Below are 26,266 nucleotides of genomic sequence, written 5' to 3' on the forward strand. Positions count from 1 at the left end.
CTGCATCCTCTATCAGAGCTCATAAAAGCGCCTTCACTCTGCCAGCGCCTGTTTAAAGGATCCATTTTTCCTCTACAAACAAGCAGCCATGAGACTGACGCCCAACTAACAGGCCTGGAGGAAGGGGTGGGGGGGGGGTGGATATGGGGGAGAAGCCTCATTAGAATGGAAGAGCAGACAGACACTGTGGCTTAAAGCAGAAACACATCTCAGAATCGCAGACACACAGACACACACACGCACGCACAACAAATAATTGCTAACATTTAAATATAAATATATAATTCATTCAAATGTACAATCTAAGGCATTCATGAACTAGTTTGTGTGTGTGTGTGTGTGTGTGTGTGCGTGTGTGTGTGTGTGTGCGTGTGTGTGTGTGTGTGTGTGTGTGTGAATGAGTGTGCGTGTCTGTCTGCGTGCATGTCTCCCCTCTGGTTTATCGGCAACAGGAACAGCTTTGACCCCTGCTCCCCGAGAGGGAGAAAATTAACACAGGGAAATAATTAACCTAATGCAGCACCCGGCCTCCCAGTTTATGGACACCCCATAAAGCCAGCAGGATGTCTCGCTACCGGGAGGGGTGGGATGCAACAGTGGGGTGGTGGAGAGGCTTGGCATCCAATCATCCATTCACTCATTAATAGCTTTACTTATTATTACTTACGTCTTACTTCTGTGAGCTTTTGCACTCATATTATTCATTCATTAATTAGATTTCATAGGATGTGTGAAGAGTATTTTCCAGTCATAAGAAGCGTAGCTATCGAAAGTTCTACAAGAGAGAATGATTCCCTCAGACCTCTAAACAGTGTTTGTATTATGCAATGTGAGGGGAGAAGATAACAAGGAGCAAACGAGTTTGTAGTTATATCATGTAAAAATTAACATCTATGACAACCATGTTTCGTTTTAACTAATGGCAATTATGTGAAATGACAATCTTTCAGGGGAAAACTACTACTTTGGGAGAATTGTTTTAGCTGCCATTTTGTATGATACAGAGTTTTGAAGTGTCCTTGTGTCATTAGTCTGCAGTGAATACACAACTTGTGAATATAAAGGTCAAAAGGTCATATGGAGGGAAACAGTGTGTCTTTGTGTCTTTGGGAGGGAAAATGATGTCACCATGGGTATGCTTGTGTAAGGAATAGACTTGATGAGTGTCTTTGTGAGGATAGTGTGTATGTGTGTGTGTATATGAAGGCTGATGTATTGTTCTGCGTTGAAACGGGGCTATAGTTATGCCGATGCCTCTAGACCATCAAGAATCTCTTTCAGTTGTGTGTCTAATGTGTCTGGGTAGCTCACCACTGAAACGCTAATTGGAATGGCAAACATAGATTGCCATGTTTAAATATAAATGTAATTTGTTTTTTGCTTTGATGTTCTAAGATTTTGTGAAAGTTACCAAGAAATAGCCTAGGCACATTATATTTCAACAACCTCGTTATTATAACCAAAAATTCCATCTGAGGTTATTTGCGTGTCTGCTAACCAGTTTATGTTATGTTAGCAAGACACATTTCAATAACTACCCAAAAAGTACTGCTAGCTGATATAGTGCTGATTTTAAAAATGTAACTGAAAAAATAGGCACTGTACAATCAGATAACCCAATCATTGAAACAAAAAATATGTTTGAGTTTGATTTGATTTGCTAAGTTGATTTGCTTCTGTCAGAAAACTAGCAAAGGACTACACAGTGACACAGAAGCTCTGCGTAGCAACAGCACAGCTTCAACGCAGGACCATACATTGGGCATGGGGTGTGGTGTCTCTGTCTCTGTGTCCTCTCTCTCAGTCTCAACATTACATGGATTTTTCCACACTCAAGTATTCAATTCTGTGGTGAAAGCCATTGTGAAATCTGCACTGACCTCTCACTTGTATACAGTTGGTCAACATGGATCTCATCACTCCATTGGAAATCGCCATGAACAGCAACTGCCTGGATTCCTAGAGAGGCTTTACACGGATCAGGCCTAGTTAACTGAAATCAGCCAAACAGTGGCATCAGAGATCAAATACAGTAAGGCAAAGTCTTTTGGCCATCTCTGGTCAGATCTTAACTTGTCTTCAGCCTTGCCTTCCCCCAGCTGTGTAAACATGGAGCCTTGTGCAGCTCCGACCAGGCGGTTTGTAGAGATCAGGGAAGAATAAAAATCACAAATTCAACATGGGTAGAAGTATTTAAGTGAAAAAAAAAACCCTCACCTCCACACTGTACTGAGGACAACTGAGATGTAGCAAAGCATGTAACATGTGCAACTTGTCTCAAAATGGCCATTAAAATGTATGAAAATGCATTGCACACGTGCAAGGCTATGTGGAGTGTTTAAAGCTTCAAGCAAATGGCTCATATCAACAAGTTGATGGAGTGGAGATTTAGAAGCACTAGGAGCAGGGAAGCAAAGCAAATGTTGATTGCGCAACTAGGCCACTGCTATTACACACACACACACACACACACACACACACACACACACATAAGCGCGCGCGCACACACACAGTGCTAGAAATACAAATATGTTCACTGACTCTTAAGTATATATAAATATGGTTGTCTAGCTGCTGCTGCCAAAAACAGCAACATTTGTACTGTCATGAATAAAAGCACACACCCGAGTGAAAAAGACTCACAGAGACAAACACTCAGACTCAGACACACATACACACACACCTCAGGTACTGACACACAGAAAATGTCTTGCCTCCAAAATTCCGAAACTATGTGTGTTATCTCAAGGTCTCTGCAGCACTGGCTTTTGCAACGCTAAGCTCTTACCCATGTGCAAGCAGTGTGTCACAGTGCACTCTCTCTCTCTCTCTCTCTCTCTCTCTCTCTCTCTCCCTCTCTTTCTCCTGCTCTCTCTCACTTTCCCTGCTGCTGAAATCTCTGTGATTCATAGCCCCAAGTGTGCCTGAGGCCTGGGACCCTGCAGAACTCACACACACGAGCATGCCTGCACACACACACATGCGCGCGCACACACACGCACACACACACACACACACACACACACACACACACACACACACACACACACACACACACACACACACACACACACACACACACACATCCCATCCTGATCACTTGTAATGACAAAAACACTCAATAAACACAACCACACACATGGGCAACAGCACAGAGATATAAACACAACATTAACACACATAAACAAACACAAAGGCATCTTTAAACATGGGCCCTTTTCACAGGCTCACATATATGAACAAACGTACACACACACACACACAGCTGATGCACACAATGATGAAGAACATCATGTATACACACAGACATACATTCACATACATATACTGATGAAAATAAAATACAAACAGAATACACATTTTACATAAGAACATCTAAAGAACACAGCACAGGCTAGCCACATGCAGTCCTGTGTACAGCAGTGAGTGGAGTCTCCAAGAACCAGGATGGACCACATCTGACACTAAGTACATAAGGACATGCTGTTGCTACCATCCAAGCACCACACACACACACATCACAACATCCGACATGGACGAAGATCATGACCAGCACATAGGACTATTACTGTTACTGTGCAAACAACAATAACAGACACCAACCCACTTCAGCAACATGGACGCTGAAGATGGCATGTTTGTGTGTGTGTTTGAACATGGCTGAGACAGTGACATACACATAGGCTAGGGCCGGGGAGGGGGGGGGGGGGGGGGGTCTGGTGAGGATGGGGTGGGGGTTAGATGATGGCCAGCCAAGCAGAAAGGACCCCCCACTTCAGCCATTAACACAGCCCGACCTTTCACCTCCCACCCCTGAACCCTTAGCCTGTGGAAGAGAATCCCTAATCGAGGCCAGGCATGTGTGTGTGTGTGTGGGGAGCTTTATTCGCGGAGTCCTCCTCACCCACTCGCTTTCCGACAGAGGTAGAGAGCAAGAGAAGGAGAGAGAGAGGAAGTTTACACAGCCGACTTTGGAGGGTAGCAGCAGGAATACAGCTGGCTATTTATAAAACTAGCAATCCTTTGCTAAAATTAATAAATACTCACAATTGAAGGTATCCTGTTATTTTGCGGTCAGGACTGAGGAAGTCATTTTGTGGTACACTGATCATTTTGGTTAGAACACCAGACTATAAATACTGTCAGCACAGCACCCTCCCAACTACAAATGAAAACCTGGTGTTTATGAAAAAAAAACACACAACTCCAAACAAGCAGCTCAAAGCGGGGTGCTTTGAAAAGAGTTGAGAGACTTTTGAAATCATGCCTTTAACACTACTATTGCAATGACACATGCCACAGTCACTGCCACCAACAAACTCATTCGTGGCACTACGACCAGCGAGAGAGAAAGAGAGAGAGTGATAGAGAGGGAGAGAAGGAGAGTAAGAGACAGAGAGAGAAAAAAATGTGGTCACGACTTTGAGTTCTGCCAGGAAACTCTTTCAAGGGCATGTTAATATTCCAGATGCTCGCACATATAAACAACTCGGAGCGGCCAAGCGGAAATTTGATTTGGAAGGGGGGCAGCACGACAATGCAGCACAATGTCTATCATTTCGACATCTCTCAGGTCTATCAGACCTAAGGTTAGAAGTTAGAATGGCGGGCGACTCCGGATCGGTTCCGGCCCTGGCCTGCCGTGGACCCAGTCGGCTTGCCCCAGTTCGGGGCCGCATTTGGTCCAGAGTCGAGAAGGCTATTTGAGGAGGAAGTCGGGAGGAGCGCTTGGTCGCGTGTTTGTCCAGAGGATAAGAGTCGCACTTGGGCACAGTCCAGGCTCTAGCGTTTGTTGCCTCATGCTGCTTCCAAATGTTTACCACCACCCAGCCAGGCATTAGGGAAGTGGGGCAAGGGATAGAGGGATACAGAGGGAGAGAGAGAGGGAGAGAGAGAGAGGATTTAGTTGAGCAAACTGCAGATGGACTGAAGTGCTCTGGTAGGGACTGGGGAGCCTGAGAGGGTCTTACAGTTCAGGGTTTAGGGTCAGGGTTTAAGAACTGGGACTAAAGTCGCAATTCCTACAGACAGCAGGAAGCTCAGGAAGGAATAATGTGTCTGCTTGGGCAGGGGGAAAAGGTGGGGGGTATGTGGCTATAGGATGTGTGTGTGTGTAGATGGGTGTTGGGGAGGTTAAAGTGTGTGTGTGTGGATAGGTGGCAGTGGTTATAGTGTGGGTGGATGTTACAGTGTGTGTGTGTGTGTGTGTGTGTGTGTGTGTGTAGGTGTTATAGGTTTGTAGATGGGTGATGTACCTTGTATGATGGCTCAGCTGCAATCTCCCCCAACTGGGCCAAGTGACACAGTTGGCACACTGTTCACAGATGCAGAATTGTTGCATCATCTGTATATGGAACTAAGATAGAAAAACAGGACATATTAGACATCTAATCACATCTTAATCATTGCGAAAACATACAGAGAAGGTAGCTGGTCCTTTGAGAGGTACTGCAATTCAGATAGACTATTACATTACCCTCAACTTTACATATCATTACAATTCACCCAAAATTCACATGGAATGTCATAATGGAAATTATGTGATGAGGGAACAATAAGGTTCCTCTGCAGGTACTGGCCTGTAGATTGTTAAAACAAGGAACATTGAGTATAGCTGCTGTCAGCTAATGGGGAGAAACTGTGGACAAACATGTTTGATGTATAAAATAGGTAAGAATGAGTGGTATTGTAAGACTTGTGGGTTATATTGTTAAGTGGTGGAATAGACTGGTATAAAAGACCAACTGTACAGGACTAGTCACATAATGAAGTTTGGGGCCTGTGATTAAGGTAAATAGAGGTCACGGCTAAGGTTAGCAGTTAGCATTAGTGATCAGACTGCCCTTCCACCCCCAGCCTTTCTCCGTCTCAGCAAGACCCAGGCAGCTGGAGCCGGCGTGACCCCAGCCGGTCGCCGTGGGATACACGGTGGAGCCAGCCTGGCTTGTTTGGAGCTGTTTATGGGCTTGAGGGAGGAAGTGCCGTGGGGGATTCCTGTTGGACCTGTCTTGTAGTTAATTTTACAGCCACTTTTTATTTACTGATAGTTGCACTGGGGCCTTGTCATTCACAGGAAAACAAGCGAGGGTTTCAGGGCTTGTTACCCACCTCAGACCCAACCCTCAACCCCCCCCCCCCCTCTAAACCCCAACCCCACCCTACCACGAGCACCACCACCACCGCAACCCTTCCCCACTCCCAGCTCTCTGGGCTGCACTGGGGCTCCAGCGAGGCGGTATCATCACTCCAAATCAGTGTGTCTTGTCCCAGTGTGGTTCCCTGGGGTGGGGGGTAGTGGGGGAAGATGGGAGGGCACAGGAGACCCTCTTGTTTATTCCTCCTGTGATATGTTTAATTCCACAGAGGATGTTTTGATTTGCCACCAGGTCTGTTTTCCATTGGGGCTCCCAGAGAGACGAGGGGAGAAGGGAGGACATGGACCGCAGAGATCTCTCTTGTAAACCAAGAGATTGCCACTGCCGAAGGGAGAAAGTGCCGTCTCCACAGCAAAGTGGCTGACACATAGTCTCTCGGAACAATTTGTTGAACAGTCCCTTTTGCTAATACGAAAGAGGGATAATAAACGCATTGAGGTCCCTCTATCACTGTGTGCATGCGTGTACATACAGTAGATATGTTTTGTTGATTGTTGATGTGGCACATGTCAAGCTTCCCTGGCAAGGATTTCACGTGGCGTCAGCTGGTATCCCACAATGCTTTGCAAGCTCTGGCGCTGTGTTTATGTGCCAGGGGCATTCATGTGACAGATAAGGCAGGCAGGGCAAACAGAGCCGCAGATACGCCGCTGATAGAGTGTTCCTGGGCTTCCGCTACGCAATGTTTACCATCTGATCAGGCAGGCAACGAGCTCCAAAGTGTGTGTGTGTGTACGGCCTTGGAAAGATGAGTGTGTCAAAGTATTTACATGGGACGCAGATTGAGTGTAAATGCAGTGTTTGTGTGCACGGAAAAAGTGTATGTGAGTGTTTTCATGTGTTTTGCAAGTATATAGTATGAGTGTGTTTGAATGTGTGCACATTCATATATTATAAAGGTTCATACTACATGTACATTTATGAGGGCATGTGTACACCACTTACACATTATATACACATGCAGTGTTTGTATGTGAGTGAACGCATGCAAAGCTACAACCTGTCTGTGTAGTGGTCAAAAATGGACAACTACACAATGAAAATGCATGCAGCTTTGACCTTGATTGAATCCAATCTAGAAATTAAGTTGTTGACATCTGGAATTTGATGAAGTTGTTGTGATCAATTTATTTTCCACGTTTACATTTCAAATAGGTTTAATATGTGACATAATACTTCATAATTTGCTGCACACAACATATTCACTCCACCATAGTTCCAGTTTTGACTTTTTGAACCTACCAGCCACCACCCTCTCCTCTAGACTGCAATTTCATACCTACTTCCTTTATATTTATACTTCCCCTCATATCAGAATATCTAATTGCAGGGCGAGACCCAGCTGTTGCCCATGTGCACGGAACATTCTAGAGGATTGTGGAGCAATAACAACGCCTGCTGCCCTGACGAACGGCCAAGAGTAAACACTTGTCGATGATGGCCACCGTGGCCTTTGCCGGGCGTTGCATCATTTGTGTTGACCGGAGCAAGTTCACAAGGTCATTGGCCAAATGATGTCCACGTGTTATAACTGTCAAATAAGAGGCAAATTTGGGGCGGCAATGGTAACGGCCTGAGTTCTAATCAGGGAAAGATACTCTCACCACTAGACTGAATAGCATCCTCCAAAGGTCATGCTGGACATAGTTTTTCTTCTCCTTCAGAATATGCTTCCCTTCCTTTTCTCAATACATACAGAGGATATTACTAGAATGGGTTTCACACATAGTTAGCATGGTATTCTGGCATCATTCAACAGATATAACATGAACAATTAAAATATCCTAAAAAAAACAACAAAAAACAATGAAGCAATGGTAAATATCCAAAGGGATATTGATGAAAATGATATGGACAAGAAAGCGGACAATGATAGGCATTCACTAACTTTTGGCAGTAGCATATCTGTTTAGTAATAGTGCTGTTTCTCTTAACTAATGTCAACATCCCAAACTATATCATCCTCAGTATACTGAGCAGTTAAAGGAAAATTCCGGTATTCATATATATAGCACTTTGAGTCCCTTTTCTGGTTTGTTTTGGGTGAACTACAGTAGAGTGGTGGACACCGAAATTTTGATGATTGGTCCTGTCTCGAACTTTCTGACTCGTTTTGAATCGCCTTTGACTAGTCAGAGTGGCTGCCAGCAGGCATACTGTAGGCTACTCAAACATGTCCTAAAACAACCGTTAATGTTCGTTTTCAAAACTCTGCAACTCACCGAGTGGTTAGTGGTGTTCGTTGATGTTCTAAAACAAGTAGCGTAGCGAAATACAGTTTCTGTCGTGTTTTATTTGGCATTTTGTAAAATCCCATTGATTGGAAGACTCATTGCACGTTGATATTACTGCGCCACCGTCTATGCTTCAGGTTCAAATATTGAGCGGAAGTTTATACGCGGTTGTGAGGTGTTTGAAAAAATAGTTCCACAATAGCAAATAAGACGGCTGGAAATCATACATTGTGCCGATACATTTTCTTTTAATAATCAACGAACACCACTACACTCGGTGAGTTGCACAGTTTTGAAAACGAACGTTAAGGGTTGTTTTAGGACATGTTTGAGTAGCCTACAGTATGCCTGTTTGCAGCCACTGACAGAAGTCAAAGGCGATTCAAAACGAGTCAGAAAAGTCGAGACAGGACCAATAATCAAAATTTCGGTGTCCACCACTCTAGTTCATCCAAAACAAACCAGAAAAGGGACTCAAAGTGCTAAATACCGGAATTTTCCTTTAACATCACTTGGATAGTCCATATCCATGAAATTCATTGTTGTATTGACTAAACTTTTAGAAAGCTACACAAAAACAAATCAAGAAAACTGTTCCTCCTATGCTGATTGGAACATATTCCTGTTTAGAAGCCATTATCTGTTCATTCCGAATAATGTGTTGGGATTCAGTTACGTTACATTCCTGGGAGTGAGTGTTTTACAGCCGCAGCTGGGCTCATGTCCTCCATAGCCTAAGAGGCTTCACCCCTCACCCCCAACCCCACCCCCACCCCACTTCCCCCTTTAGCTTCCCACCCTGCTGTTCGCGCAGAGGAAAGAAAATAGCAATTAGCTGCTTGAAGGCTGCACTAGGGGGCTAATATCCTGAAGCCGCCCCACCTAAACAAGCAGTCGGGGGGCAGCCACGGATGGGGTGAGGTGGGGTGGGTGGATGAGGGCTCTGGGGTGACCGGTGACAGGCCCAGACACAAGACCTCTTTCAGGGCTAGGGTTTCCTCCGGCCTCCGGTATCTCTCCAGGGCTGACCCTCTGCCTGGTCCCCCTCTACATCACACCTGACTGAGGAAGGGAGAGCGTGTACAGAATCATGAGGGTGACATGTTCCCACACAACATGCATGAGTTTCAATCATAGTTGAGAGTGAGACAGAGAGAGAGAGAGAGAGAGAGAGAGAGAGAGAGAGAGAGAGAGAGAGAGAGAGAAGGAGAGAGAGAGGGAGGGTATGAGTGAGAGAGAGAAAGAGAGTGTGAGAGAGAATGCGAGTGACAGACAAAGAGGACAGGGAGAACCTGTGGTGTCTCCATCATCGCAATACTTTACACTTCCACATTCCGGAAAGCTCCAACCATGCGTGACGGCTAAGGCGTGAACACAAACAGCCGAACAAAGAAAACTCACACTCTCTCACACTGTATCTCAATTTCTACGTTCCATTAACACACACACACACACACAAACACAAATGCATACACAACAAGACATATAACCTATAATTACAGATAATAGTCTATACAGCCTAAACACAGTCCAAAGTCTGCAACAAAGACACAACTGGTACATCGCAACATATGTATTTTCCTCCTGCATGAAAAAGTCTGTGCTCAAATGCTCACTGGGAGAACAATAAGAATGAGGAGCTAAAAATCACCAAATAGTTATATTTAAATGTGAAATATTTTGAACATGTACTGGAGGTTTTTAAAAACTAATTGCAAAACAGAACTGAATTGCATATAAACAGGCTGAAAACCTTGCCTGAGACTGGACATCACATGCTTAAGAATGCACACATGCTTGAAATTCTAAATTAATTGTGCATATTTATATTACCAACAAGAATTTTAGGACAGAGAGAGAGAGAGAGAGGGAGAGAGAGATGAAGAAAGAAAGAAGGAAGATAAGTGAGAGAAAGAAAGAAAAAGAGAGACAGAGGAAGACAGAGGGAAGGAGGGGGGGAAAGTCATGGCTCAGTGTGGGAAATGGGGAATGTCAAGCATGCCAGATTAGAGGAAATCTGCGGCTCCTCTGACAAACAACATGGCCCCTCATGGGACAACAGGCATGAAGCCCCAGCACTGAAGGCCTAATCCCTGGAGTCAGTGGGGGAGAGGGAGAGGCTGGCGCAGGACAACTCCACTACAACTGTGTGTGTGTGTGTGTGTGTGTGTGTGTGTGTGTGTGTGTGTGTGTGTGTGTGTGTGTGTGTGTCTAAGATATTTTGTCTGTATACAGGTCTTGCTATGGGAAGAACTGGTAGGTAAAATGACAGTCACAAAAGTTTATAAAATACATATTATCATGCATTCATCACAATGAAAGAAAGCCAGACAGAAAGGAACAAAGAAAGAAAGAAAGAAAGAAAAGACGAGCAGCAAGCAAGACAGACCTTGCCAAGCCACCTGCTAAATTCCCCTGCAGACACTGGGCCAACTGAAGAGCCATTATTCAGGAAGCCATAGAACTATTACTGCAGAGAGGGAGGGAGGGGGAAAGAGAGCGCAATGGAGAGAGAGAGAGTACTTGACTTGCCCAACAAAAGCAGGAAGGAGCCACTATAATTCCAACCACTGGGATTGAAAACATTTGGATAGCAGGGCATGGTTATGCACACCTGCTGACACAGACAGACAGAAACAGAAACACACACACACACACACTATGTGAGGATAAATGGATTCACCAACAGTGTTGCTACAGACAGGACATCTGATAAATATCTGCCTCCATGTTGCAGACAATGAGTCAGACCTAAATCCTAAACCTAATAGACTCATCCAAAATTTAGACTCCTGTCCCCCATCCTAAATTAAAACTTGGTCATTTGAAATACAACCTCATTTGGAAGGCAAGAGACTAAGAACAAGACTACACATATCTATACCATGGCCTTGTGCTAGGAATGGTGAGACAGTGAAACAGGAACAGAGAGTGTCCACTGTACCCATTCACAGTAATTGTGGGCACTTGACCATTCCTGCTCGGACACTTGAGGTCCTTTGTGGCACCCTGTAATACATATCTATGTGACTGGCATGCTACTGGGCCATGAGAACACATCACTCATACAGTATGGATACTCATCATTCATATATAGATGAATATTTTAACAATTTATTTTTGTCTACTGAGTAAAACTGTCATGTAAAGAAAAGGCTATAGGGTGAAGATGTGAGACTGTACTTGCAGTGCAGAGACGCAAAATCAAGATGCATCAGAGAATGGGTACAAATAGCAGTCTTGTACTATTGTCCAATTGGGACAGCAAGCAATGATGGCTGATAATATTAGAAATACTCTGCCAGTTCTTTTGCCCTTGGTAATCCAAGTGATGCAGTTGCAGTTCTCTTATGACTAGGCTGCTAAATGATAAACACAAGTAGCTCTTGTAGCTCACTGCTGTGAGTCTATTGACCAATGGTTGGTATTTAAAGTTTGTGCATTAAATGTACAGCCCTCGAGCACAAACATCTCTCTCGATTCTGCTCGTTTACAATGACATCATCAGGAGTATTTGCAGACAGGATTGGGAAAGCTCTCTCTCTAACACACATGCACACAAGCATGCCACGCCACGCACGCACGCACGCACGCATAAGCGCACAAGTGCACACGCACACACAAAAAAAGAGAGGAGAAGAGAGAGAGAGAGAGAGAGAGAGGACGAAAAAAGAGGGAGAAACCCAAGGCAAGGAAAGAAGTGGAGTAATCAGTCTTGTCTCAGAGTGAGGTCATTGAGCCCACCCTTCAGCACTCCACTCTCTCTCTCACTCACACACACACACACACACACACACACACAGAGAGTGGAACGGTACTTACACTCCTTTCATACCTCACACACAGCACCCCCCCACACACACACACACACACACACACAAACTCCTCCGGAGGGGGAGTTCCGAAGAGGAAGGGCTTCAGGCCTCACAGATGCTCCCAAATTACACCCTCAGCACCTTCCTTCCCTCCTGTACACACACACACACACACACACTCACACACACACACACACTCACTCACCAACCCCCCACTCCTGCGTGCTTTTAAAAGCAGCACCTTCCACCCCACCTAACAGCAGTATGCATGCATCTCTGACAGCAAGTCAGGATGGTTTTTCATTTTTACATGAATTCAATTTTCAACAGTCATTCATGAATTCATTATTCATTCACAATCAGTGACAGACTGTCCACAGTAACTATGCAGATTTAGACTCCAATTGAAACCAATTTGTTCAGGGGCCATTTGGATACACTGCATATGTAGATATTCGGTGTAATGGCTGGGTATGCTGTTCAGATAAATTTGCCAAAGCATGAATGAGGCAAATACAGGCCCTGTGAGCCAAAGACTAGACTACCTCACACATAGTCATCATCAGCCTGCTGGGCTTTCATTGGTCCTCTGCTCTCCTCCTCCTCCTTCATTCATCCTTTTCTCTCTCTCCTTCCTTCCCTCCCTTCGTTTCCTCTCTGGCGGAATCTAGATCCGTGGGGTTAGATTGCAAGGCAGTAAACGACAGCTAATTATAGGCCATACTGTGTTGAGGAGGACCGGATGTGACAGCATGCAGCCTTTGTGTTTGTGTGTGTGCGCACACACACACACACACACACACACACACACACAGACACACACACACACACACTTGTGTGTGTCGGCTGGGCTTCCAGTGGGGTATCCAGCTTTAGCCTCTCCCACAAAGCACTGCAGCAGTGAGTCATTCAGGATCAAGTCAGAGATGGCACACTCACTCTCTCTCTCTCTCTCTTTCTCTCACACACACACATATAAACTAATGCTGCCTACGTGAGTGATGCACAGTCAGATCAGCGTGGGGCTCATTGACTCACTGAAGACCCCATGGCGAAAAGCAGAAGTCATTCACATTTTCACATACACACACACACACACACCTGACAGGTTATGACAAATAGGTCACCTGTATTACATCAGACGCTGAAGACCATTAGAAAGGAGCGAGTGGGAGATGGAGAGAAGCAGGGAGGAAGTGGAGGGGATAGAGCGGAGGAGGGAGAGAGATTAAGAGAGGAGGGGAGAAGGAGGAGGGGGTGAGACACAGTGAAAGAGACAGAGAGAGTGAGCAAGCAAGAGAAAGAGAGAGAGAGGGAAAAATATGAATAAAGAGCAGCCCCTCCCCCTCTCTGGTATGACTCAGCCTGATTCCCTTGATGCACTGCGGAAGCGTGACGTCTCTCCTGCCTCCCAGCATCCCCCACTCATCCTATTGCCTGTGTGCACAAGACACTCTGTGTGTGTGTGTGTGTGTGTGTGTGTAATAAGTCTTCCCATGCTTGTGCTCACAAGCATGTTTGTTTAGATTCTGATGCCATAGCAAGCGATTGAGTGTTCCACACTCACCCATTCATTCATTAAACACTCTGATGCAGTCTCTGTGTGTGTAAGGGGGGAGTAGAGACAGACATAAAAGGAGACTGAAAGAGAGAGAGAGAAAGAGAGAGAGTGTGTGCATACATACAGCTTTCCCTCACACACAACAAAAATGGCAGGATGGACAGAACGAGACATGAGAGGATAAAGTGAAACGCTAAATGAGTATGGGGGGATGAAGGGAGCGCAAGCAAGAGTGAAGATGTGTTGATCTCAGCGAGTTACCTGAATTATCCCCCCCCCCCCCCCCAACCCCCAACCTGAGGGTGACTCACTCACCCGCCTCAACACCAGCGAGTCCAATCCAATCACCATCCAGGCCACAGCCGCCGATCAATATGCAGGAGGCATGGAAGGTTAGGAAGGGGGCGTTTGCCGTTTCCAACCTACCTCATCCACGCAAACAAGAATCACTCCCTCTCACACTTAATACATGCAACCAAACACACTACCATCAGAAGTCAACTGTAGGCCTACTTGTTGTTTACAGTTCTGATAACTTGTGTTGGCAGATAGTAAACCTTGAGTAGATCTTAAGTGTGTTCGGATTAGTCATTGTTGAGAGGGCCTAGGAGTTAACTGGTTCAAGGTGCAGTCTGCCATTCTAATGATATTTGTTTGTGAAATTCTATGGTCATCTAGCTGTGCGTTCACTGTTGTTCATACACTGCCCTGTGGGATTCATAGTGGCTCGGGCCGACTCCGAGTTATAAACAATCCCAGCCAATGAACACAGTGCTTCAAGAGCACAGAAAGGAGAGGTATAATTTGATTGGCTGCTGATCACAAATGTCAACAACCTTTGACGTAATCGAATTGCGGACAGCGTCTTTAAAAATAGAGGCTTGATAATGACAAACACACACACAAACACAGTCACAAATGGAATTGGAAGAGTGACGCGGTGCCAAGGGCTTTAGGAAGAGAGGAAATAGATCCATGACTCACCTGTTCACACATGAAGCACAACACACATTCACACACACGCTCCTCTACACAGCTAACAAACTGGTCCAACCTGCTGTTTCAAAGGTTTCAAATTCAGAGAGACAGGGAGAGGTTTAAAAACTTAAACTATGGGTGAACATAAACACATACACACAAAAGCGACAATTTAATAAAAACTGATCAGCTTATTGTTTTTTTTTTATAAATCAGTTAGACAGACTGTAGGCCTATAGCACCAATAGAGGTTAGCGAGTAGTTACACTGTAAGCAATACTGTTTTCAACTGCTGCTAGTCTGCAAATGTAGACATTCAATCCACATCCATGTAACATGCTCTGAGCATTCAGCAGCACATTAATCTTGACTTCAGACTCAAGGGGTGCATTTCAAGTATGTGGTTTACCGTAGTTACACACCTAGGTAAGTAGCCGCGTTACCTGGAACCTGGTAAACTCGGAAGCTCTGTGGCTTCATTCACCTATAGCAAAGCCCAGGTTTCGCACTAAACCACAATTGAGATACCACCAGCTTATCACCACATACACATCAAACCAATACAAACACAGAGAGCAAGAAGACGACACACTCTCCAAAAGGTTGGCAACACAAGTGATCTTTAGTTGCATTGACATGGTATTTACAGTCGTCTACATGTGTGTATCCGTGCGCTCCTGCACGCCCAAGGCCCAGGGGCCCTCCTCCACGTTGGACCAGGCAGGGCAACAGAGGAGGAGGAGGAAGTGAAATAAGAACTCACGACACAGTCACAGTAAAAAGCATGCTCAGTTCCACGGCTGCCGTCGCAGTTGGGGATGCCCTCAGAGGCGTCTGTGCTGGAGGCTGGAGACGGGGACAACAGGGAGGACACCTTCACGGACGAGAGGAGACGCGGCGGCAGAGCCGTCCGTCCACTTCAGAGTGCCTCGGGAAAGTTTGGCGAAGAGAAAGTTATCCCTGCTCTCTTGGAGCATTATCGTACCCACAACTCTACTCCCTATTTTATGTTTTAACATTACTTTGCCAATGTATACTCAGATTGCCTTGTACCTAACATTGAGCAGGCTTTGAAACTTGAAGATTAAAGTACATTTCTAGAGAGGTGGAGGGGGAGCACGGCACTGTGCTTGCAAATACATGTTCGATCAAAGCTGTTTTATTACATCAACCCTACCACTCAAAACTCATCATGATATGAACTACTATAAAAACCTTGACAAGGCATGTACAACAGATCACTGACAAAAAGCAATATCATGTAAATCACAATAAAAACCTGGCAAAAAGCTTTTGTCTTATGTCACATGTCCTAGTACTGGCTTTCCTCTTGCCCTCCTACATCATCCAAAAAGTCAAAGAGAAGACTGATGAGCCCAAAAACAGTAATCGATGGCAAACAAATGTGAAGCTCCATATGACTTATGGAGAATAAGTACAGAAGAATAGCCAATAGATCTCTCAATCACTTGCTTGGCATAGGTATACTTTCATACATAATTTCATTTGTGCTCTTTAAACACGAGGGCAAATTCTTCCCGGTCATAGTAACCTCATTGCAAGTAACAGCTTCAGATGAGCAACTGAAGTAATGTACAGAAAGCAAGAAAACAGCACTGTTAGACATTACAAATTTGTCTCATGTTGCCTCCAACAAAAAACTCACTTTGATCCCACCTCCATGTTAACAGTGTACCACAATGCACGTGGGGAAAAAAAATCATCAAAACAATACTGCCCCCTAATGGCTAACTAGGGCAAAGTGCATGCCAGGACTACAAACAGATCATATACATAAGGCATTATTTTCTTTTCATACTGATTTTTTTTTAACCTCACAGACTTGATAGCAAATAGCACTTAATGTTAACAACTAATGATTGGATGAGTTACAGAGTTGTCAGCATTCACTGTACTGGTATACATCTAGAAACATAGAAAGAGAATCATTTTATTCCTGTGGAAACAGCAAGTTTCCGGAAAGAACATCTCCCTCCCTTCAGTAGGGATGAAGTTCTATCAGCAAATTACAGAGTTGGACTTGATTTGTTTTGTTTTTCTTTGTCACATTTTGTTTTTCTTCTTTTTTTTCCAGAGGTGTTTAAACGCTGTTCTGAAGCATACAAGTCTCATTGAAGGCTGCCAGTAGCTCCGTGTTTCATGGCAACTTGCAGCTGCAAAACAACACAGAGCCTCAGAATACAGATTTAAGGACAGGGGATCTGAATAAGAAGTTAGAAGTTTGTCTCTTAACGCATATTTTAAAATACTTTACCAGAAGAACCTAGCTTCCATAAGACATAAATGTTTAAATATGATAGACAGGTGACTCTTTACCCTTAATAGATGAAAAGGACTCGAGTGCGGGGCAGGGGAGAGAAGGAGTCTGCCATTTTGCGAATTTTTGCGTAATTGATGAACCCTCTGAGGAAAAGCAGGAACCCTGTGGAGCAGATGTCAGAGGTTCCAGTAGATGTTTATTTGTGGTTGTTGTTAGAGACAGTTAGGCAGAAGACAGTGCCAACCGATTTTTTAGTGTACTTCAGTGCACTGTAAACATCCTTCTGCTGTTTGGCCTGACAAAGCAAAAACTAATTAGGATACAGGCTGCTTCCTTCTGTTTGAACCAGAATCATCTTAAAAGGAGGAAGTGGTAACAAGCTGCCCATACAAATACGTATAATCTTAATGTAGTCTGGCTATAAATACTATCCTTTTCCATTACTATTTCAATGTCAAACTCATTTTTCACTCAAAGGCACAAAAACAGTATACTTAAGGGATAAACCATGACACGTATTCTATTAGAAGTTCTAAAGTACGCCTGTTAATCTGTACCGTGTGCAAGTTATCAGGTCAAAACCGGGGTACCCATCTGAATTGCTTCTAAAAGGCTCCTCACCAATCTGGGCATAGTATTTGGCATCTGGAATGGGCCTAGTACAGCTATTTGATGGTAGTTTTAGGAATGGACATAAGCAGGGTAGGAATTTCACGGCGGCCACGGCCCCTTGCGTTGGCCGTGATGCCCCTTTGAAAATCAGAGGTTTACAGGCCACGGTGGCCTTGGTGCCCCCTTCTTTTAATATTCTGCTTTGCGTCCTACTAATAGCTATTTTTATTTAGCCTGTGGCCTGTCAAAATAATCTTAGCATTCACAGCGCAAATTAATTTAGTCTTTTACGCAGTGGAGAAAGTGACAGCGCAAAAAAAGAAAGTGCGTCCAAATTCACCCATTCTTCTCAGTTGAACTACTCGTGAAGTAGCCTAGCCTACTCATCATCACACAGACATCACAAGTGTCACATAAAAGAGCCTTTTCTCAGCTTTTAAACGATGTTAGCCGATAATTGCTGTGTTGAACAGTTCGCGAGAAAAGTAAATATAATTCAATTTAATCATGCGTCCATGATCTCCCTACCCATTCATCTCGGTGGAATACTTCACGAATCCTTCTTTTAACACATGACAAACCATATATCAGAATAAACAGCAGACCTTACCGAACACAAAGGTGTAAAGCAGTCCCCTGTACAGTTAGCCGTTCCAGAGTAATCCAGTTTTGAATTTGCAGTAAATTTCGACATGCATGGATGTCTCCAAATTTGGGCTTTAAGTTTAACAATATGTTTAAATTGTTCCACATGTTTTCATAACGGGCCAAATACAAACTAAATGTTACAAATATCGCCTAGATATTGGTAAATCAGAGGACAGCAGAGTTTGTGACAGTAGCCTTAATGATCACAACATGCTAAGCATGCATCTAGGCTATTTGAGTTTCTTAAAGCTGAGCTGTGCTTAAATTGTTCAATACATGATTTCATAGCAGGCCAAATATAAAATAAATGTTATAGCCTAGATATCTGTAATTATTAGATGATCAGATGATTTACAGTTCTATGTAATATGTCATGTTTCATGTTTTTGTAATGTTTCATACAGTGATGCAGGTCTACTGCAGTGAATAGACTAAATACAACTTTGATAATTTTTATATGCTACTACTGTATAGTTAACTTTGGCCTTTGTGCCCCCCACCAAATATGCCCAACTGAAGGCCAAGTGGCCTTGCCCCCAGAATGGTGAAATTCCAAGCCTGGACATAAGGGAATCTGTCGGTCCCATCACGGTGTTTCAGAAATGCCTTCACAGTGGGCTAAAAACAGCCATGTGCACTAAAGATGATGCTGAGGACTGTGACCATGAGCCTATTTCTGAATGTGTTTTTTTTTATCTCATCCACAGAGATCTCTGGAGGCATTCTGATAGCCACGTCTTTAAGTTTAATACACATGACAAAGATTAGAGTTTTCCTCCATGAAAACAACGAGGCCCAAATCAGTTCTACTCACCGAGAACCAGGAACACCCACCACAGCCAGTACTGGCCATCAAAGTAGCCTGGGAAATACGCTGAGAACTGAGTAACAGAAATAGAAAAGGGATGGGTGGGGAATGGGGGGGGGGGGGGGGGGGGAGCAGGTTGTATGAGACAACAAAATAAATTAGAATAAACAAAAACATGAAGTAGACACCATGTACTACTGTGGTCACTACTGACAGCAGATAGCTTCTTTGGTCACATGGACAACTCATGACACGCCACCCCTGTTGCACTTCTCCCCTCTCTCAGGAAACCTTTATTGCACACTATGTCGCTTTTTTGCTTACCACTCAGATAAATCACATGTTGTGGGATCACCACGAGGTCCTAACATCTGAACTTAGGCTACAGCTACACTACACCAAATCAGTTGACACGGATTTTCGGATCAAATCCGATCCACGTCCAGAATCACTATATCAGTTGGGAGGCCTTAAAAACCTGCATAACAAAAAACCTAAATGACAAACGCACAGTCAACAGGTATGGGTACAAGGGAAGAAATAACAATCAGATAAAATCTGAGAACTGGGGGGAAAAGGGGCATTTTTGCCAGACAGCTTGCATGCTACTTTATAGGAATTCACATTATAATGCCAGGTAGTTTTGTCGACGAATGACACAAACACTAATAATTATGTTTAAAGTTAGCTTCTTCTAACGAGGATAGGCTATGTATGAATGCATGTACAGTACGTTTAGTCCCGCTGTTCATGGGCTACATCTTTTTAAACAGATAGCTTGAACAACCGTGAGGGGCACGGAAAAGCAGCATGGCCATGTGAAACGAGCACAGCGAATCAGGGACGGGTACATGGGCTTGTACGTCATCTCTTTTCAGATGGTTCTGCAACACAGTACTGACACACCTTCCACATCCATCCGATACGGCTGTGGAGCAAAATGAGTTCGGGGTCTCCAGCAGATCCAAATTGCTCCACTTTGGAGACGCTGATACGATGGTCGAATGTGGACGGGAGGGCGAATCGTAATAAAAGTGTGTTGGATACATTTGTATATGGAATACATAATGCAGATGTAGCCTTAATGTACCATTCCCCACAGGCCACACCAACTCCATTATCTTCTCTACAGCGCATATGGCTCAGGCTTCTGACACTGGCAAGTGGTGGGACAACAGGAGCGTGCTATGGTAAGGAAACCAGGTTAGGCCAGTCTTACCCTGACGATCAGAATCCATTTGATGAGTGAGAGGCCAAACCCAGAGATGGCACCGTAGCGGCCCGCGGCCGAGGTGGTGAGGCAAAAGGAGAGGAAGAAGCCAATCCAGTTGAAGAGGAATGCCACTGAAACGACAAACCCAAGTACACTGAGCGCGAGAGGCACACACACACATAGACTGACCATAGACGTGAAGCACACAAATATAGACCCTTTCAACAATAAAAACAAAAACAATGCTTGAACGTTCTATTTGGGCCCCAATCTACTTCCTCTGCATTAAGATAACATATGGAATGTTAAAACGGAAATCTTGTGGGGCCAACTATGATGCTGATAATGGAACTCTCTTGAAAGGGTCCATACACAACAAAGAAGCCGTGAAGGGATGCAGACAGTCTCTTTAATAGTCAGAACTACTGTCGTGGCCAACGGTTGGTACCCTTCGACAAAAAGAAAAAAAAATAACTACATTTTTCTTTGAAATAATTTGAAACTCGCAAAAGTAATCAGCATTCATCATTGTTTATTCCAATTTTTCCAAATTAGAGATTGACTTTGAAAAAAGTCTGGGTACTCACAATTGGTAAATGTTTCCAATCCTAGCATCATAATGGGTGTAGACTTTGCATTAACTTTGAAATCATTGGTCCAGTGTAACAGTGTAACAATTGTTTAGGGATTCCTACTTCGCCTTTACAAGCTACCTTTACAAACTGATAATAAATCGCATCAGCAGTCAGGAAACAATGTATTTACCTTTGCTGTATAAATGTTCACATTCAAGCGACAGCAATTTTATTATGTTTGCAGGCGTTGCTTATAACCGTTTACAAAAGCCACTTTCAATTTCAAAACGACATCGTTCCCCTTTAGTATCTTGTAGCTTGTATCTCAGTGAAATGAAAATGAGCAGAGACACTAGGCAGGTGGAGCCAGGCTAGAGCAAACTGGTCCAGCCATCTAAAATTGAAGGGTGCCTTCCGCGGACTGCATGTTTCAGCTCTTTCTAGAGATGTACTGTAGGTCTAGACTCACAGAGGGCCACTTCAGAACAGACCACTGCTTGTCCCTTAACCATTCTTACCAACAAATCTGTCTGGGCCATTTTAGAATATCTATGTAAAATACACAACTTTCTTTGCTTTCCTCTCTTACATACCAAAGGAATACACATGGTAAAAATGCTTTGAATTTCATCACTTTTAAGGAAGAAAATGTAAGAAATGTTTTCAATAGTCTTTAAGGATGCCAAATTCAGCCACATCTGTATACACTCTAAACACACACTTACTGAAGAAAGTCAGCATGAAGATGCCATCATTCCCTATCCGCAACTGGTCAGCGTCATCAAAATCATCCCTGGTTGCAAAGTCGTCATCCTGCCAACAGACAACACAGGACACCAAGAGGTTACACTCTACAACAAACAGACCAATGATCATAGAAAGTCATCTCAAAGTTTACTGAAAGGATGCAATGCATATAAGATTACACAAAGCAACAAATATTCAGTCACTCCAGCAATGTCTTTGCCTTGGGATAACATGTTTTAAACGATGCAATTCAAACATACTGTAACATTTCAGTTGTGACAATTTGTTTTATAGCCTGCTAGTTAAACATCTCTCTTAGTTAGAGTTCTCTCAGCAGCAGTAGTGGCTGAGTCCGCAGGCACCAGTCTCACACAGGTCACACACCACCACTTTGGTACTGTACCTCCAGTGCACTGCGTGTTACATCATCGAAAGTGGTCAGCCGCTCCCGGCTCTGAGCGTAAGCAGTGCGAGGCAAAGAAACAGACCAGTGTAAAACACAGGGCAGGCAAAAGAGAGTGAGACAGAGAGAGTAAGAGAAAGAGTAGGGAGAGGGGGAAAGAAGAAAAGAAACATACTGTGCACAAAATAGACCCTTTCAACAATAAAAACAAAAACAATGCTTGAACGTTCTATTTGGGCCCCAATCTACTTCCTCTGCATTAAGATAACATATGGAATGTTAAAAAGGAAGTCTTGTGGGGCCAACTATGATGCTGATAATGGAACTCTCTTGAAAGGGTCTATACCTCACACACACAGGTGTAGAGGCCCTGTGGAACAGTCTTCGACCCATGTCTCTCAAGACAACATCATTTGGCCTTACCAAAGGAAAAGAATTAATTGGTAAGAGGTTATGTGGAGAGTGACAGGTTGATCACCAGTTGGAATGCCACTTTATGTGTGATGCCAATACATATGTGTGGTGACAAATTATGGGAACAACCTCAGTTTTTTAAATAATTGAAAAACTTTGTTTTAGCGCCTCCACAGAGCCAAAGTCAAAGGCACACCCAGAGAATTACAGAATACTTAATGACATTAAGCTTAAGCAGAAATCAGTATGCTAGCCACAATCAATGAACTAGCATTGACAAAGCATTATGCAAGGTCAAGCAATATGTGCTTGAGAAGTGTCGTCATGTTAAACAGTCTACATACCAGTCTATATAACATCAACAATGAAGACAAACCTCACAAAAGCATGCAGGTACACCCACACAATTCCTTGAATTTCCCCTGGAGATCTATCTATCTATCTATCTATCTATCAATCAATCACACACAGTGAGGAGGGAACTCCACAACAGCCTTTTTATCATACATGATGAATCTTCAGCATCTTGAAACTTTGATTTTGAGTTTATTGGTCATGCATCTGAGTGGGTCAGATGCTTCGATGTTGGGTGGACTTCCCTGTTGAGGTGGTGGCAATGGATAAGTGAAGAAGGAGTAGTAGGGATTCAACTCACTCTGTCTGCAACCAAGGGGATGGTGGCTTCGGCCTTGAGCCGCTCTGCCTCGTCATAGGATGGCAGTGTTGTGGCCACGTTGTAGGATGGAGGCTTGGGGAATGGCCCATCTTCTTTGTAATCAAAATAGGCTAAGGAAAGAAGAACAGAACTAAAGCGTGACTCTTCAGCTGCTTTATGGTACAAGGCCTATTTTTGACATCCACACCAGCATCCTTTCCTTCACGTGTCATTGTAGGTCAGCAACACCAGACATGCAACTAAAGCAGGAGGTGTGCCTAAGCTGCAACAATTAGCTTCCACTATAATCAATGGAACAGGCTACACCCGGTGTAACAGTGGTGTGTATACGCCACAAACATTAGAAAACAGATAGATCAGCCTTCTATATCTATTTTTTTGTGAGGCACTTGCACTCTATGTATACTCCAGGCTTCAGTAGCGCCTACAGTTTAGCCCTAGGGCTAGAAGCACAAAGCAACTTCAGTTTCTGGCGTACTAGAAGTGCCACTCAAGCTCATTCCTCACATGGCTATAGCGCTTATACAATTAACGACAGATTAACTAACTACTTGTCAAAGGGTGGAGTTATGGCTGTGTTTGCTATTTGATTGGATTGTGAGATAGCTTACAAAGCACAGGAACAGAGACATGTCTGTTGTGTTTCTCCAATGAGTCTTAGGACAACTTTTGACCAAACTTAAGTGTAGTCTTGAAGTAATATGACAGAGGGGTCTGACATTTTCACCATGTTAGCACATAACTTACCTGCGCTGTCTGCAGCTATACTGCTGTATGGGGGAGGGGCATCAGCGGCAACCTGTGGCGCATCCTCTGGTTCTTCCTCATTGGGCAGCTGGAAAACCAATCAGATTCAGGGGCTACTGTTAAAGCAGTTTCAACATTCCATCTCCCCTTCTTTTATCCTCGATAGAGTCACTGAGAATTGCATGTGTTTCCAAGTGACTCTGTACCATGTGTCTGCTAATACCTACAATGTACAACATACATTGAAACTTCTCTCAAGCAAACTCTCCACAAGCAAAGTGTTTTTGAATACTTTTACAGATGGTCTGATGACAGAGGCTAAGGAGCAAGGACATAGGCTACTCAGCTTCATAGTGTTGTTGAGACAGTGATGGAAACAGTTCATTTGAAGTTGAAGAATGACATTTAGTACTAAACCCAATTTTTTTTGAGCTGAAACAACCTAAACATTGATGGTCAATTATTGTTAATGCAATGTTGCAATGCTGATGTTGAATGTTAATTGCTAACTGCTAAGTCTTACATTGTTTTAGGTTACTCGGTCAACCAGTTCCACAAGTAATCCAATGGCAAGTGGTAACTAAATGTCTTTTCGTCACTCTGTCTGACAGGACTACATTCCTGACTTGTATGACAAAGAATTGATTGATTGATTGATTGATTGATTGATTGATTGATTCAAGCCCACCTAATTTGAATTTCTGAGAGAGCATTGTGATTCTTTTTTAGGTATATTCCCATAGTCTAGAGCTAATCAGCTAAACACTTCTATTCCTAGAATGTTTCAGGGTAGGTACATACATTAAAAGAACACAATAAGCACTGGTACAAAGATCTAAAGTTTGAGAATAAGAAGCCTACAAGTCTATCAATAAATTAAAAATGGCAAGTTCTTTACTGAAACGTATCAAATATGCATGATAAGACAATGAATTCGGCTGACGTTAATCAAAATTAAACTAGCATAAAGCACCTTGACCTAGATGTTCGCATAATCCATAGGCTACAAGTTAGTTCATCACTATTTCCTATGTGCAGAAGACTAACAGAACTCTTTGTCTCAAGTTGCATTGCCTCACTATCAAAACAATACACGACTAATCCAACGTAATGCCCTACTAAATCCATTCCTCTGTTCACACCAGGTTGACAGTGACAGACTTTGAAACAGATCATGTTAACAGTTTGACTAAGTAGTAATCGGCTAGTACTGTAATCAGCTAATGTTAGGTCTTTGCAGTTACCGTTATATGTTCAAAAGTTAGGTTGTCACCTATGACCGAGGTAGCCTATACTTAGGAAGGGGAGCTTTCTCATCTTTGTCCAGAAAAAGAACACTGAACACTTCTAGGCCTTACAAAATTACAAGGCAATGTTAGCTGACGCCTTGAATAAGTAGCAGCTAACGTTAACTAACGTTAACTTTCACTTGTCGTCAATTACAGTTAACGAGTTAGCTGTAGCACTATGTCACCTTCATTGTCAGCCAAGACTACAATACACGGCCACAAACGACAACGCTTTATAAGTTAATAAGATAGGTGTTCACGTATGTTCACTGTGGTTAACAGTTAACACAAACCTTCGGACAGCTTTAACGTTAAGGTGATGTGTTCAACTAACTGGCGATATCTGAGTGGCTAGCTTAGCTAACTAAGCTTAGTTCAGTTATTAATTAGCTAGTCTGTCTTAAATCTGACGTGAGAAGTTTGTCCCATATTCTATGTACAACGCATACATGTAACTAAACGTTAACTAACCGGATGTCTTTGTAAGTAACGTTATCGCCAACTCCAAAAAAGAAAATGTCATCTGGCTGCTACGTTAAGTTAGCTCGCTTTTCCATTTATCTGAGCTAGCGTTAGCTTGTAACCTCAGCTATTAGCACTTAGCCAACCTTCGAATTCCAGATGAAATGACAACACTGGATATTTAGTGTTGATTTTAGCAACATTTACTGCACGTACTTTTTTATATACATATCATAAGGTAGCCAACGAAACTATGCAATTACTATGCTAACGTTCTTACGTTATCCCATGCTTGCCAAAACAATGAGGCCTAACGTTTCATATCATATCAGGAGCAGCAACAGTGAGTAACGCTCATTAGAAAAGACGAATGAACATCTCACTCTTTCCAGCAAGCGTAACATCGTTTTACCTGCTGGTATCTTCCACTTGACTCAGCCATCGTCAGATATGTTGGTTAATCGCCAGATTTCCCCTTTTATGATGAAAAATCCGGCAGCGAAATCTTACATAAACTATATTAGGGACGACAAGAGGCTCACGTCCCACGACTGATCCTCCTACGCATTTGCTTCTCCGTCGTCTCCTCCGCAAGTAGACCTCCAAGTAGAAGCAAAACAATCACCCCCTACAGGCGACACTACAGAA

At 43.5% G+C, this 26,266-nt stretch overlaps 1 protein-coding gene and 1 long non-coding RNA gene across 3 annotated transcripts in view; both read right to left on the reverse strand.

The window, feature by feature from the left end:
* Positions 1–2,995, reverse strand: part of LOC121709675 — a 7,079-nt gene extending 4,084 nt beyond the window's left edge. The window contains exon 1 of the long non-coding RNA XR_006031999.1: positions 1,881–2,995. This is a non-coding gene — a long non-coding RNA (uncharacterized LOC121709675). The remainder of the gene's footprint in view (positions 1–1,880) is intronic.
* A 12,351-nt stretch (positions 2,996–15,346) lies between these two features.
* LOC121709662 (NEDD4 family-interacting protein 1-like) lies at positions 15,347–26,218 on the reverse strand. Of its 2 annotated transcripts, XM_042093242.1 has the most exons (9): positions 26,031–26,218; positions 23,868–23,955; positions 23,100–23,230; positions 22,031–22,081; positions 21,606–21,693; positions 20,312–20,436; positions 19,099–19,165; positions 17,081–17,186; positions 15,347–16,917 (listed from the first exon to the last, which is right to left on the reverse strand). In XM_042093242.1, exons 1-8 carry the CDS (start codon positions 26,058–26,060, stop codon positions 17,083–17,085), a joined length of 684 nt encoding a protein of 227 aa, XP_041949176.1. In that variant the 5' UTR covers positions 26,061–26,218; the 3' UTR covers positions 15,347–16,917; positions 17,081–17,082. The 2 variants fall into 2 exon arrangements, with proteins under 2 accessions (XP_041949176.1, XP_041949177.1); XM_042093243.1 differs by lacking the exon at positions 22,031–22,081 and having other exon boundaries at positions 26,031–26,216.
* Between the last annotated feature and the right edge of the window lie 48 nt (positions 26,219–26,266).

This window comes from Alosa sapidissima, chromosome 5, assembly GCF_018492685.1.
Source record: "Alosa sapidissima isolate fAloSap1 chromosome 5, fAloSap1.pri, whole genome shotgun sequence".
NCBI lineage: Eukaryota > Metazoa > Chordata > Actinopteri > Clupeiformes > Clupeidae > Alosa > Alosa sapidissima.